General features: G+C 39.4%; 2 protein-coding genes across 4 annotated transcripts; one reads left to right on the top strand and one right to left on the bottom strand.

Moving 5' to 3' along the window:
- Window positions 1-44: 44 nt before the first annotated feature.
- On the bottom strand, window positions 45-3,242 carry LOC136679419 (coiled-coil-helix-coiled-coil-helix domain-containing protein 2-like). Its single transcript, XM_066657927.1, has 4 exons — window positions 3,042-3,242; window positions 2,045-2,318; window positions 572-767; window positions 45-355 (listed from the first exon to the last, which is right to left on the bottom strand). Exons 1-4 carry the CDS (start codon window positions 3,086-3,088, stop codon window positions 345-347), a joined length of 528 nt encoding a protein of 175 aa, XP_066514024.1. The 5' UTR covers window positions 3,089-3,242; the 3' UTR covers window positions 45-344.
- A 3,215-nt stretch (window positions 3,243-6,457) lies between these two features.
- On the top strand, window positions 6,458-13,915 carry LOC136679302 (serine/arginine-rich splicing factor 7-like). Of its 3 annotated transcripts, none has more exons than XR_010796541.1 (9): window positions 6,458-6,614; window positions 7,377-7,615; window positions 7,746-7,922; window positions 9,004-9,078; window positions 9,498-9,536; window positions 9,952-9,996; window positions 10,357-10,437; window positions 11,039-11,567; window positions 13,480-13,915. XR_010796541.1 is itself a non-coding variant. In XM_066657748.1 (8 exons), exons 2-8 carry the CDS (start codon window positions 7,389-7,391, stop codon window positions 13,529-13,531), a joined length of 696 nt encoding a protein of 231 aa, XP_066513845.1. In that variant the 5' UTR covers window positions 6,458-6,614; window positions 7,377-7,388; the 3' UTR covers window positions 13,532-13,914. The 3 variants fall into 3 exon arrangements, 1 of the variants encoding a protein (XP_066513845.1); XR_010796542.1 differs by having other exon boundaries at window positions 11,163-11,567; window positions 13,480-13,914; XM_066657748.1 differs by lacking the exon at window positions 11,039-11,567 and having other exon boundaries at window positions 13,480-13,914.
- The last annotated feature ends 1,208 nt before the right edge of the window (window positions 13,916-15,123 follow it).

The following is a 15,123-nucleotide window of genomic DNA, read 5'->3' as shown; positions in this document are numbered from 1 at the left end:
TCGTGTGACTTCACTACAAATAAAAAACTAGGCCGGACAGTGTTTAAAGAGTTTATTTTGTGTTTGTTCAGAAACCATTTCACATGAGCATGATCATCACTGCAAAACCTGCAGAAACTCTGGAGAGGTGAAATTTTCAACATGAATTAAGATTATATCATGTCACTTAAGCAGAATATATAAATATTAAACATCAGTCTTGAACAATTATACAGTGATTCTGCTTCCTCCAAAGAAATGCTGTTTATTCACTGATCATAAAATCCTAGGCCTACACTTCTCATATTAGAATTTATTATAGATGTAGATGCAGAATGTGGAAAGTGGTTCGCCAGTCTCCGATCTCATGAAAGTCCTACAAAGAAAAATAAAGGGAGAGTAAATTAGCATTTTTCAATATTCATCCAACATTCAGTAAACATTAAATATTTGGGGAGCACAGACATGTCACCGTCAGCACAACCTCGGGAGATCACAGCCATCTTTACTCTGTTCACATCTGACCCTCGAATTCCAAAACATCTCACATCCTTTGCTGCAAAGAGGACACAAACCCGCCACGAATACGTACCGTTGGAGAATTTGCACTGTTTAAGCACTTCGCTAAATCCCTCACAGAGCTTGAGGTCACTCTGTGTCTGGGCGCACTCGATGAACTGCTTCAGCTCGTAAGTGCAGGGGTTCTGCTGCACCGGATCTTGCTGGTACATGTGCTGCTGCTGATACGCAGGCTGCTGTTGGTACATGGGCTGACCCTGATACGGCTCCTGCAGGACAGGTTCAGAAATTAAAAACACATGAATAAATTAATGACATTACAAATTAATTAATTTACAGCCAAGGACACATGGTCTTGTCATTGAGCTACTGACAGGAGGGTGGGTCTCAACATCCTGGGCCATTTACGCATGGTTTGCACGCAGTAGGTGAAGCCGTGTCATATCACAACAGACCAATCACAGCACACTGTGGTAAATGTAACAGTTAAACATACACCTGAATGCATGAAGTGAGGAATTGCATGAGAACTACTGAAAAATACAAGGGACAGTAACACCCATCAAAACCCATCAAACCCACGGAAATTAATGATGCTCATTCTTTCATTCATGTTCTGTAACTGCTTTTTCTTGTTGAGGCTTCCAGCTGGACCTGGACAGTGCAGCAGTCACTCACTGTCTCTCTCACACACAAGCAAACACACACAAAAACCTGTGGACACATTTGAACAGCCAATCTCCCTACCAATTTGTGTTTGGACTGTTGGATAATTCAGACCACTGGGAGGAAACCCCTACAGACACAGGGAGAACACACTGCACTCCTCACAGACAGTGAAGCGAGTCAGAGCTTGAACCCATGACCCCACGACCCTGGATGTGTGTGGCAGAGGGGCACAACCAATTGGATCCGACGCCATAAATCAGACCGCACCTCTTAAATAAACACGGACAATAAATAAACACTCCTAAGGGTCGCAATTGTTCCCGTTTTGCACTCAGTGATTCTGGGTAGGCTCCGGACCCACTGTGACCCTGAACTGGATAAGGGTTAAGTGCAATATGTTTACAGTTCAGCACTTGGAGTATTTATTTATTTATATATTTATTATTTTAAAATCTTCTTATTTTAATTAATAACTACACTTTTACACAATACTCCTCATAACTTAATTCTAAGTAAGTATTGGTATCAGCAAGTACAAAAATACACATACATGTCATTTATGCATCCCTAGAATTAACCCAATTAATCGTGAAAATTGGCCAGCACTAGAGCATTCGCACGTTATGGAGCTGTATCATGAAATAAATTTCACTGCCTAATAAACAGCAAAGCCAGACAATTACCTCGGGGTTGAAAAGGAAAAGGTATCAGGTCACTGTGATTCCTGAGAAAGATCTTTTGTTAAAAGCCCAAGTTCACTGGGGTTACTGCAATAATGGAGAAGCCTTTCTGCAAGTTCAGAGATTCCTCTAAGAAATGTTAAGATAAAGCGGACAAGGGATTTTAAAGACGGCATTGATACAGGCATGAGATTTACCTGATAAGTGACATCAGGTCTGGAAGCTTCAGAGTGTCCTCCACCACCAAAGCCACCTGTCATGGCGTGGCCTATTGTGTGTCCCACTGCAGAGCCCACTGCTACACCCGCTGCCGTGCTGGCCATCTGAGCGAACATCCCTGGCTGTCTGGGAGCAGCAGCAGCAGGAGAGCCCACTGCGGATGGAGGAGCATGAGCTGGAGCAGGAGCATAGGACGGTGGAGGTGCTGCTCTGGACATCGGTGGAGGCGGCGGTGCTGGCTTTGAGGAATAGCTATGGAAAGATAACCAACAGATATAAGACACAATGTGCTCATGAACAGTAAACTCTGATTCTTTTAGTGGATGAAAGTCATGGTCTAATGGACTGGATGGAACATCTCAACATCCACAGCCATGGTGCCCTTGAGCTAGGCACCAAAACCCCAAGTGCTTTTGCAAGTGTTTGTGTGGGTTGTATGAACTTGCTTCCACTGATGGCTTAAATGCAGAAGAGGCATTTAACTCTACGTTAAACAATGAAAAATAAATGCATGTTTACGCTTTCAAGAGATTCCTGATAATGACTGTGGATGTGTTCCAAGCTGGAGAAACCACATCATAGAGAACCTCACCTTAAAAACCGTTATAACTGTGTTGTACATATATTTCAGCTTTACACTTTGGCAGGTATATTTCTGAGATGAGAAATAAAGTTAGAGTATTCAATAATAATAATAATATTCATAATACTTATGAGTATTCAATCCTACACCTCTCCATTATCATTAATTGAGATACAAGTTGGTATATGGAGAGATGGAGCCAGACACTAAAATGAATCAGCTCCATGAGATGCATTACAAAAACAGGAGTAAATTTAAACTGACCCTGACTGTGCCCAGGAGCAGTATGAGATTAAGAGCTGATCTTATTTAGAGGTACATTTCCTGTGAGAGAAACTGCCTTTACTAACGTCACTGGCGATAAGGTCCTTACGTTAACTCAGACATTTTACCTCGGGGGAGCCATCCTAGAAGTCCGGCTTCGACTTCCTCTCGGCATTTTACACTGCAAGTTTAATCTCAACCCGGCTTTGACTTCACGGACTGCGCGGAGTTTGTAGTTTTAAAGTTATTTATATCTCTCTCTGAGTTTCTTTCCGTTCTCCCTCAGCGACCTTCACACTGTAGTGAACAGGCCACCGTACATCTCCGTCCTAATTCCCTTCCCAAGGACCCCTGGGCAGCTGACGTTACGCCTGATTAAAAACATGACTTAGTCCTCGCTGTTAATAATGTCTCTGAATGCTTTCTGTGCATTAAACTATTTATTTTTCTGCGTTAACCTGGTTAAAATAAACACATACAGTGTGATATTTGCTCGAAGCCTAGAACGTTTACAGATGGAGAGAAAAAACAAAATGGACTCAGGGATTGCGCAATTAGATGCAAATGTTTTTAAGTGTTTTATCAGTGTTATTCATTGTCGACAGTCTTCTGAATGCATTATGTACATTAAATACTTTTTTAAACAGTAAGTAAAATACAGTTTAACAGTTTTTTAGCATATTACTTTGTATTAGAACATCCCCTAAACTGTCTCTTAGTGAATAACGTTAAGTTTAAAAAAAAAAAAAGTTTAAAAAATATAAAAAAGTGTGCCTCAGCCATGTACTAAAATGTATACATTAATGTATACCTTTCATTTTCATCAACGGTTCTGTCTCCAGAATATACAGCCGTATGTATTGCTTTCTTGACAGAATGCCAACTGTCACGTAACATACGGAATCGTCCCATATTTCATTCATTCATTATCTGTAGCCCTTATCCAGTTCAGGGTCGCGGTGGGTCCAGAGCCTACCTGGAATCATTGGGCGCAAGGAGGGAATACACCCTGGAGGGGGCGCCAGTCCTTCACAGGGCAACACACACTCACACATTCACTCACACACTCACACCTACGGACACTTTTGAGACACCAATCCACATACCAACGTGTGTTTTTGGACTGTGGGAGGAAACCAGAGCGGGAATCGAACCCCCAACCTCCAGGTCCCTGGAGCTGTGTGACTGCTCAGTGTCATCATTTTCAGCATAATCATTTTATATCAGGCTTATACTCATTATTATATCTCTCATAGTTGTTGGTAATATTTATATTTGTTTGTTTTCCAGAATAAAATTCAGTTTGAGGAGAAAAAAATGTTTGTTAAATCCTGTACAGGACAGCAGTCTGAGTGGTCCGATGGCAGTCTACAGCCAGTGGTGTGCCAACCTTTTAAACCAGTGTATACGCTCGCTGTCTGGGACATTAGGTGTATTTGCACAATGCACTGATATCGCCGCCGATACCAGCCTGAATTTTATTCAGTGTCGGATTGGAAAGGAAATTGGTAGTATCGAACATCACTACTGTATGGTGGCTGGGAAAGCCCAAATGACCTGCAAAATCACAAACACATTCATCAAAATGATGACGTTTGTGCTTCATTTAAAAGAACACAATGCAAGTTCAGAAACGCAATGTAATTTCAGAAATGCGATGCAAGGTCAGAAACGCTGCAAATCCAGTCACAACACAATGGAAGACCCTGACAGCTGCTTTACTCCTAAAAACACAGAACAAAAGCACCGTCAGAATCTGACTCCATTCGCGTGCTCACACGTCACCAAGCAGCACTGGCACAACACAATTCCTGTTGTTTCTGTTTATAACAAGTGGAAGGCTTGGTTTCCTTCTCATCAAACACCAGAACAGTGTCTAAGCGTTACTGGTATTGCATTTAGTAAACTGAATACAGTTATGTGGTTAGTGCAGAACACAGGATTTTTTTTTTAAATAAAAAATATCTCAACAATAAAAACAAAGTTGAAGTGTATATATGATGAAGTTTACAGCTACTAATATGTTAACCAGTTTCTTAGTAATGTAAAATGTAGTTGCTGTTTAGTATAAAAAAATAATTTTGAAACTGTTCACTACATTATAGTGAACAGAAAGCTCCTTAGAGATAAGCACAATTTTTGTATATTACTTAATAGATTATATGTGAAATTGAAGAACCATGAGGCACATGGTATTTAATAAGAGTGCATTTAATTATATTCATTTTCAAAAAAAAAGTGCTTCAGGAATTTTGAATTAATTATCAAGTCCTTTCCCATTTTCCTTGCGTATAAAATAAATGTCAGAATGATCATGAATTAGTCATTGAAGTGTTACTGTAATCATGAATAATATTAATGAAAAAGTAAGATGAAAAATGTTAACAACCATTAATTACGTTACGCTACACCCAATATAGAAAATAAAAAATAAAGTCTAATAAAGATAAAGAACAATGTATTCCTATAATCTAAACTAAGTTCTGTTTCACAGACAATAAAAAAAAAATTAAAGTTGTTTTGTTATAAATGCTTATTATAAAAACTTAGGCACGTATTAACCATCTAATCGTTTTGAGGGGCTTTGCCTTGTTGTTGATTGACGGCTGAAATCTGTAAATTGTCGCTACCCGATTTGCGCGACGTATCCGATTTGGACGGCGCATGCGCTGACGGTCATATATAGTATATAGCAGCAAAGAGACTATTTACCAAAGGAAAGAAGAGCTTTATCTTCAAGAGTGAGTAACTTTATGTGTGTTTAAACATGTATTAGCCTTCCCAAAGTGTCCTTTACCGTTTTAAACAACTGGAGCATGAGCAAAGTGTCTCTTTGCAATTATACTCGAAGAAGAAATTAGTGAAATGTCGCAGTTATCAGTAGTGTACAAAAGTATGGTGTTATGCGCATGCCCAGTCCAAATCGGGCAGCGGTCGATACATACATCCAATCACATGACGACAACAACCACAGGAAACCAGGGGAAGGGGTTCCACGCCAGGACCGTTTCACTGAGTTACAACAGTCGAGGCGGTGCTTTTATCTTTGAAATTTTTATCATTTGATGTTTTAATAATAATAACAACAATAATAATATTCAGAAACAAAATACAATAAAAAGTTAGAAATTAGGAAAAAAAGCATACATACAATCAGTTAAATTCTAATATTTCAACCAATCTAAATATATATATATATGTGCAAAAAGTTTAATAATGATACAAAATAAGTATTTTAAAGAAATAAAATAATAAATCTTATAAACATATTACACATTCATTTAAAACGTTAGATCTAATATAACGTTTCGTTTAAAAATTTGTTTGTTTGTTTATTTATTTATTTATTAAATATATATTTAAATAAATGTCTAAATGTTGAATATGACAAAAATGTATTTTCTCTCCTGTAAAAACTGAACCCTCATTCCAAGCCGAAGTCGTGTTTTTTATTCGGTTCGTGTTTACGACGTCGTTGTTATCAAAATATAGATAAATACACTAATGATGTGTACTGATATGCATCAGTGTGAAGACACTTCCGGTTGTTGACTCGTTGCGGAGGGAGCTTCGTTACAGTGAGGGTTATTTATTAATTTACAGCTTAACATTAACATTAACCTTAGCCTTAGCCTTATATTTCCGCTGGATACGCTTTAATCAGACTGCAGTAAAACTGGATTAATCACTTGCTCAAACAGGTAAAGTCTTATTTTTACTGCGTTGTGAATTGGCTATCGTTTGCTAGCTCGTTGCTCGCCCACTTCTTACTAATATTTACCGTTCCACCTTAACTTGCATTGTAACTGATGTACCATTTAAGGTGGAACGGAAGATTTAGATACGAAACTAACTCAACATAGCTGTTGTGTGTCGCTGAGTAATATTTAAAGACTAAAGGACAATGCTGCAGTTTCACTCGCTAAACTGAACATATCTGTAAAAAGATTATACGTGTAATATAAAGGGGTAGAGTTGAAGCTAGGTTCAGCAACATTAACAGATAAGCTGTTAGGGCTTTTACTGTGGTATCGATAAACATGCAGAAATGAGAATGTACAAGTATCTATTAACTCATATATCCGTGTATAAAATTAATACTTAAGTCAGTAATTTTAAATAGCTTAAATTAATCTATTATCTATACGTTTGTGCGAAAACTTACAAGCATTGTCTTATTTTTATGTATGTTAATTTAAAATAGCTTCTACGCGTAGAGCAAGAAATTAAACTGAAACACACACACACACAATATTGCCTTATCACTTTCTTCATTTGTAATAAAATGTGCCTGATAGAGAATTAAAGAGGAGGTATTGCATAAATAATAGCAGTTGTGACTGTAAAAAATATTAAACTTGGACATTAATGTAAACCATACGAAGACTCTAAATCGTCCCTGAAAAGACTCATTTGCAGAATTTAACACATCTTTGTTTCATTTTCTTTTTCTCTTCCTGTAGATAAGGAGAGGGATGTCGTATTACTCTTCATCGTCTCGCGGTTCCTCTCGCAACTTAGAATGCAAAGTTTATGTTGGTGATTTGGGCAGTGGAGCTGCTAAAGGTGAACTGGAAAGAGCATTCAGTTATTATGGTCCTCTAAGGAGCGTTTGGGTGGCTAGGAACCCTCCCGGTTTTGCCTTTGTAGAATACGAAGATGCCCGAGATGCTGAGGATGCTGTGAAAGGGATGGATGGAAAGTATGTATACATCAGTCAGAAGAGTAAGAGTAGTGTGTCTGTTGTGTCATTGTTAAGATCAAACAGGTCTGGTTTTTGTTCTGAATTGCAACAGATTTCTATGATCAGCATCTCCTGCTGCATTTTTCAGGGTCCTGTGTGGGTCTCGGATCCGTGTGGAGCTGTCCACAGGAATGTCTCGGAAGAGCCGATATGGCAGACCCAGCCGGCGCCAGTTTGACCCAAATGACCGATGTTATCAGTGTGGAGACAGAGGCCACTACGCCTATGACTGCTACCGCTTCAGCAAAAGGGGGCGCCGTAGCAGGTACACACTTCTGCAAAACTTCATCCCCTGTGGGCTTCATGCTTCATTATATTCGGTTGCATTCTATCATCTATCGCAGCGATGACAGTTATAGAGAGAATACAAATAAATAGCCCAAAATGAATGTTTTAAACACACTTATGCATTTCTGAGAATTTATGGGAAGTAAGCATTTTGAAAGACAAAAACAAGAACAAAGGTCAATCTAATTAAGCTCTTTAATAGGCTATAGGTGAAGACAGCATGACGCTTTGAGCGGGGGCTCACAGCAGCTCTCGGCACTTGTATCAGTAGGTCAAGGAGGCGTGGTGCTTTAGTGTTAAACAGTGTTTTAGGATTATGAAGATCAGCCATGTTGTTTTTCTTCAGCTGAGTGTTTTCTTCTCTTTTGCTTTCATGTGTACAGAATTCCTGCTTAGTTTCTCTCTATTTTTGCCTCTGAATTTTAGTCCCTCTGAGTTCCGGAGAATTTCTCGGGCTTGGTCTTGACTTGTTTCTCTCATTTCTGCTCTGCCCTTTTTGTAATAAAGTCCAAGTTGTTTGTGTTTTTCTCTAGTCTTTATTCTTTCTGCTTCAGGGACCACCAGTGTTATGCACACTACAGTTTGAGAACTACTGACCTACCGTGTTGTATTTTCAATGTTGAATTGATAACAGAATTTAGTGTTTGGTTGCTAATTAAATGATTATAAATTATTATTATTTATTTGTGTTTATTTAATTTGCTTTTTTACATTTTTATTATCTATGATAATGTGAAAGAAAAAAAGACTTCTATTTTACTCTAGTAAGTCTTATTTCTCCACATGCACTTAGCTAGTATGCAAAGGGGTGAAATGCGTGTTCTGAATGTTTCTTCACTAAACTAACATTACTCAAAAGGAAAGAGATAGCCAAAGTGACTTATTTTCAGAGAATTCATCTTCACCATACTTTCCTGCTCTTCAGTGACTGCTGCATCACAGTTTCAGTCTTAACTGTGATATCTAGCAAAATGAATGAAATGTTTGGGGTTCTGCTGAATATTTTTAGTGTGTGATGATTTTACAAAGCTGTAAAGCCCATTCCATTTCTCTTTCAGGTCCCGCTCTCGCTCAAGGTCCAGGTCCAGGGGCAGACGAAACCGCTCACGTTCCCGCAGCCGCAGTAATGAAAGGTTAGTTATTTTCACTCTGAACTGTGTTTACCTGTAAAACATATCAAATTAAGTCATTTTTTAAAGCAAACTCTTTGTGAAATATTTTGGGATTATAATGTTTAAGTATGAAAAGACAGAAAGGATCCGTTTAGGCATTTGCCTTTATTACATTTCCCAAAATTGTTGTATTTTCATTTTAATTTGTTTTAATTTTGTAGACTGTGGTTAAAACGGTTTATTCATGACATGGCTGTCATGCGTAAAATATGTTTAATGCTAATGCTAAGGAAATCTTTGTCACATTGTCATGTCACTCTGCCAGGATGACTTGTAATAATTTGGGGCATTAATTTATACTAGGAGAAAGAGAGGGTTTTGTGGAGAAAACACAGATTTCACATATAAATTTGTCTTTTTTTTTCTCTGTGTTTTAATAGGAGGTACCATTCCCCGTCTTATTCGAAGCGAAGGAGCAGGTAAGGTTTTAACTAACACTGGCAATATTTTTAAACTTTTACTCTTTAAAATAAATAGCAAAGGACGTGTGCAGACCTACAAAGCAGTTCTTCACCGTCATTAATCTATGAGTGGGCACTGAACAACTTGGAGTATTTACTAAGAAAATCAGGGTAGATACTTAATAACATATGGTAGATATTGAAGAATTTGTAAACAATGCTGATTAGTTTAGAATAGTGGTGTGAAAATGTTTTATTAGTTGCATCATTTTTATAACAAATACTTTTTTATTATTAACTCTAGCACAGCATCTTACCAGGGTCTTACTGCTGGTCAAAATAACTTAATTGTAAATATAATTTTGGACTTAACTGCATGTTCATAGCAGGTCATTTGATTAAAACAAGTTGCTTCTTTTCTTTTCAAATCTAGGTCTGGTACTCCAGCCCGCTCAAAGTCTAGGACTCCAGTTCGGAGGTGAAGTATCAGCCCATGACTGTTGTTCTCATTAAGTGCATTTTTGTACAATTCAATGAAAATCAGTAGTCATTAATATTTTTTAACATTTGAACTGCTAATACTGCAAATAAACAGTATTTAGTTTCTAAGGGAAATAATTTGCATGATTTTAAATGCTTCCTTCAGTTTATATTAATATTAATGCGTACACAGCTGTAAGATTTTAGTGCTGATGTGACACAGTGTGAGACGATGCTTGTGTCAAAAATTATTGAATTGTATTTTTCTGCAATGAAATTTCTAATACATCCAACATTGTTTACGCTTTTGGAGAGTCATTGCTTATTTCAGAACTTGGTTTGTTTTGTTTTTGCTTAGTCGCTCTCGGTCTCGGTCTCGGTCCAGATCTGCCTCGCGCTCTCGCTCCAGGTCTCACTCCCACAGTCCGAAGAGGGATAGGTAATGTATTAATATAATATTCGCTGTTTTTCTAAATACCTTACCTCATAAACAGTCATTAAATTACTTGAAGCTATGTTGTTTATGAATATTTAGTGATGTTGCTTAGAATGTATTGTTTTGCTATTTGTATTTGTGCATATCACAAACTGAAATAGTGACAGATCTGTACAGCAACTTAGATAAACTGGCTTACTAAGAGTCAGAATTTGGTTTAGTTTAGTCCACAATACATGCACTCAGCTTTGTCCCCGGAAGCCGGCTTACACTTCAGGTAAGCCAGTGTTTTTGCTGCAAAGAAGGACAACCTTCGACGGAGATGGATGGATCCAGCAATGCAGGGAAGACGGAATCTTATAAGTTAGGGATCCAAAACAAACAAGCCCATCCTAGCCCTTTCCCACCCTATTTTTAAACTTCTGAAAAGTCACCTCAAAGATCTAAAAAAAAAACAAGACTTCTCCAGGCCCATGCTTAGGTATAGACTCACATACACACCTCCAAGAGATAACTTTTTATTATTACTCATTTTTGGGGTGGTAGAGGGAGGGACGTGTGATTAAAACCTTTGGGGAATCTTCTCTTCTCTCTTCTCCCTCAGATTCAGCCTCATGTTGGTTAGCTACAGATCGCAAATCTCCAAAAAAACAAAACAAAAAAAACAAAATGTCATTATCAGACTCCGGTGACCAATTGCTGCAGGCTGTTCTTGTTTTTTTCTAAAGAGTGTGGGAGTCGACGGCTCAAGCACTGACCAGGGTTCATCCTTGCCATGTTAAGCGTCCTCCAGGAGGGTGACAAAAGAGCTTACCTGAGATCAGCCTCCGCCACGGTGATTTAAAGAGGTCGTCCGACGCACAATTCTGACGAGACGAGCCTCCTGCGCGTACACAAACAGTTGTTCCACCCACACCACTCCTTTCCCCGAACCCGTGCACTACTACTACTCCTACTACTGCAGACCAGAATGCCCCCCCATCCCTTCTTGCTTAGCTTCTGAGAAGGGTGTGTGTGAGAGAGAGAGAGGAGAGAGCTGACGAGAGATCAGACTTCAAGACCCTCCGAGTGTGTCTTCGAGTTCTAGCATCCGTCGCTTCTCTGTATGTTGTTTCCGCCACTGTCTCCTAAAGGTAACCAAAACCCCAGAGTTAATGTCCTTCTTGATATAAGCCCTGGTTATAGTTATTAAAAGAAAGAGATTATTTTTGTAAAGACATATATGTTATTAATACAGAGCGTGTGCAGAGCATGCACATATTAACACCGCTGAGAGTGAGTGACTGAGTGGGGGATGTAGAGCAACTCTCTGTTTCAATACTGTCTCCAAACCTCCCTTGTGACCAGCCAAGTCTGGAGTATTTCTAGAGAGAATATAAAATGCTAATCTTCTTTATTCTTTGTTTAGTCATATGTTTTAAGACCAGGATCATCTACTTTACACAAATACACAGCGGCTGCTTTCACAGAGCTGGTTAAAGTGCGCCCCAAATCTCATCTTTTTCTCATATTTGACACAGATATCTTATGTGTATTGGTGTGAACTCATATTGGGGACGGTTTATGGGCGTGATCTATTCAGACACTGTCAAATCTGTTTGGATTAAGGTCACTTTTACTTGCTGTGTGAACGTAGCCTATGATTCTTAGCTTACGAATCCTTGATTACTAGTTTCAAAACATCTTAAGATAAAGTCTGTGAGGGCTCATTAAACAGTATTGAGACGGAGGGAAGTCTGCATGTGAAATTATAAAACACATGCAGTGCTCTGTATGTGTGTTTTCAGTTAACTAACCCTGGTTTCGGGGCGTCTTTGGGTTTTTCCACATATTAAAGAAGGATTCTGACTACATAAATTTGTGGATATCTTCCAGGTGGTGTTCTTATAGAAGAGAGAATGAGGATTTTTAATGTAGATGGGTTGTGATGCATATAAGAGTGGTGCTCTTGTTTTTTGAACTGTGGTGTTGATTGTCACGGTCAACAGCAACCTGCAAGCACAGACTCCCCTGAAGCACGTCGTCTTCGTTATTCTGTTGTTTCAGTTACTGTCTCTTGGCTCTTTCCGTGTTCTTTTATTCTACAGTTTGTTTTTTTATATAGAGTACAGTCTGTATCACAGACTACCATAATACAGGTTTATAGTTACTTATATAGGACAATGTACCCTATGTTTGTGGTTTCATTAATTAAATACAGCCATGATTCATTGCTTGTTTCAGTTTAAAACCTCCCTGTATCCTTTAGAATTAGTCACTATGTTATGTTACAGTTCCTTTAAGATGGTTGTAAATAACTTATTTTTTTCTGATTGGCTGCCTTTATACTAAATTACAAGTACTAACTTTTTTTTTTGTCAGTTTCAACTCTGAATTTCCAGGAAACCTAAAACCAATGCAAGTTTTAAGCCCAATTATTTTTTTTCTTAAGACCGAAGTCCTCTTGTTAGCAGAGCCATTAATCTCTGAAATAGTGTTGTCACTCTTTAGTAGCGCTTAGCTCCAATAAAATAACACTGGATCTAAACTCGACTTTTCTATGACAGAAGCTTTTTCTGAAACATGAAACAGAAGCCTTTGCTGCCTGTGCTGTCTCATGAGTCAGTGCCTCAGAAGTTGATGTGTCGACTCGACTTGAAGGGACGTGTTACCAAATCATGTCTGAGTTATGCTTTGAAGGTACAAGTACATAACCGCATGGTCAGGACAGCGATATGTTATCACTGGCTAGCCACAATGTTTACAACTTTGGAGATATCAGAACATAAAACGGGCAGCTTTTATACAGATGTTGGATTCGGACACAAAGCGGCATCTTCCCCTCTCAGAGAGCTGCCTCGGTAGACAGCATTTAAGATGTTACAAACATTTATTACTGTGGTGCAGTAATCCAACTTGGACCCAGAATTCTTAATATGTGTATAATAAATGACTTAAACTGTCTGTTTTAAGAGAACAGGGCTGGAGCAGCTGTAGGTTCTTAAATGTGTTTTTATTTTTGAAAACACATTCTCTGCACTGACTCTTCGCTTCTGTCTGTTCCAGCCGCTCCAGATCTCCCAGCCAGAAAAAAAGCCCCACCGCAGGAGACGAGTGACTGAGGAAGAACCCCTAAAACATATCACTTCCCTCCCTACCTTCATGTCTTGCTTAGTTTTCTTTCCCACATGAAGCTTTACTCTCTTTTGGTGTTTAATTTTTGTTGAGTTCTGTTTCATCAGAGAGATATTCTTTTCTTGTTTTGTTTCTTTCCATCCCAATGTCTTTACATGAAAATAAAAAGTTGATTTATTTTTGCTTTTTAATCATCTTTTTTTTTTTTCTTATAGTGATTGGCAGGTTTAAAAGGGCTGAGTTATTGTTTTCCTTCCTTTTTTACCTGCTGTTTGTGTTTTGTAATGTACACTGGAAATGAACTAGAAACAATAATAAATAGTTCATGGCATGATGAATGAAGGAACACTTGTAAATTGCATAGGTTGTTTTATTTGTTTGTTTGTTTATTTTAGATAATTTAACTAAAATGACAGGGCGGCACGGTGGCGCAGCAGGTAGTGTCTCTGTCACAGCTCCAGGGATGGTTGTGAAGGTTGTGGGACTCTGTGAGGAGTGTGGTGTGTTCTCCCTGTGTCTGCGTGGGTTTCCTCCGGGTGACTGTCTGTGAGGAGTGTGATGTGTTCTCCCTGTGTCTGCGTGGGTTTCCTCCGGGTGACTGTCTGTGAGGAGTGTGGTGTGTTCTCCCTGTTTCTGTGTGGGTTTCCTCTGGGTGACTGTCTGTGAGGAGTGTGGTTTGTTCTCCCTGTGTCTGTGTGGGTTACCTCCGGGTGACTGTCTGTGAGGAGTGTGTTGTGTTCTACCTGTGTCTGCGTGGGTTTCCTCCGGGTGACTGTCTGTGAGGAGTGTGATGTGTTCTCCCTGTGTCTGCGTGGGTTTCCTCCGGGTGACTGTCTGTGAGGAGTGTGGTGTGTTCTCCCTGTTTCTGTGTGGGTTTTCTCTGGGTGACTGTCTGTGAGGAGTGTGGTGTGTTCTCCCTGTGTCTGTGTGGGTTTCCTCTGGGTGACTGTCTGTGAGGAGTGTGGTGTGTTCTCCCTGTGTCTGTGTGGGTTTCCTCCGGGTGACTGTCTGTGAGGAGTGTGTTGTGTTCTACCTGTGTCTGCGTGGGTTTCCTCTGGGTGACTGTCTGTGAGGAGTGTGGCGTGTTCTCCCTGTTTCTGTGTGGGTTTCCTCTGGGTGACTGTGAGGAGTGTGGTGTGTTCTCCCTGTATCTGCGTGGGTTTCCTCCGGGTGACTGTCTGTGAGGAGTGTGGTGTGTTCTCCCTGTGTCCGCGTGTGCTCTGCTTTCCTCCCACGGTCCAAAAACACACGTTGGTAGGTGGATTGCCGACTCAAAAAAAAGTGTCCCGAGATGTGTGTGTCACCCTGTCAAGGACTGGCGCCCCCTCCAGTGTGTTTTCCTGCCTTGCGCCCAGTGATTCTGGGTAGGCTCAGAGCCTAACATGACCCTAAACTGGATATGCAGCTACAGACAATGAATGAATGAACTAAAATGACAGAAAAAGTTACTTTTTTTCTTCCCAAATGAAAGTCTGGCACTCTAGCCTACTTAAAATCTAGGTGTTTTGAAAAATTTGACAGTGTCAGATAATGTGTAATATTGATTGTTTTTGTTAAGGTTAATTTAGGAAGTAG

Source organism: Hoplias malabaricus, chromosome Y, assembly GCF_029633855.1.
Source record: "Hoplias malabaricus isolate fHopMal1 chromosome Y, fHopMal1.hap1, whole genome shotgun sequence".
In the NCBI taxonomy this organism is placed as follows: domain Eukaryota; kingdom Metazoa; phylum Chordata; class Actinopteri; order Characiformes; family Erythrinidae; genus Hoplias; species Hoplias malabaricus.
Note: the sequence above shows the minus strand (reverse complement) of the source record. Positions and strands in the feature narration are given on the sequence as shown.

Coding starts and splice junctions, on each gene's coding strand:
- LOC136679419 (XM_066657927.1), bottom strand. CDS start 3,088: ATGCCGAGAGGAAGTCGAAGCCGGACTTCTAGGATGGCTCCCCCGAG. Junction 2,319..3,041: donor TCTAGGATGGCTCCCCCGAG/GTAAAATGTCTG, acceptor ATCTTTCCATAG/CTATTCCTCAAAGCCAGCAC. Junction 768..2,044: donor GACCTGATGTCACTTATCAG/GTAAATCTCATG, acceptor CCTGTCCTGCAG/GAGCCGTATCAGGGTCAGCC.
- LOC136679302 (XM_066657748.1), top strand. CDS start 7,389: ATGTCGTATTACTCTTCATCGTCTCGCGGTTCCTCTCGCAACTTAGAA. Junction 7,923..9,003: donor AAAAGGGGGCGCCGTAGCAG/GTACACACTTCT, acceptor TTTCTCTTTCAG/GTCCCGCTCTCGCTCAAGGT. Junction 9,079..9,497: donor CGCAGCCGCAGTAATGAAAG/GTTAGTTATTTT, acceptor GTGTTTTAATAG/GAGGTACCATTCCCCGTCTT.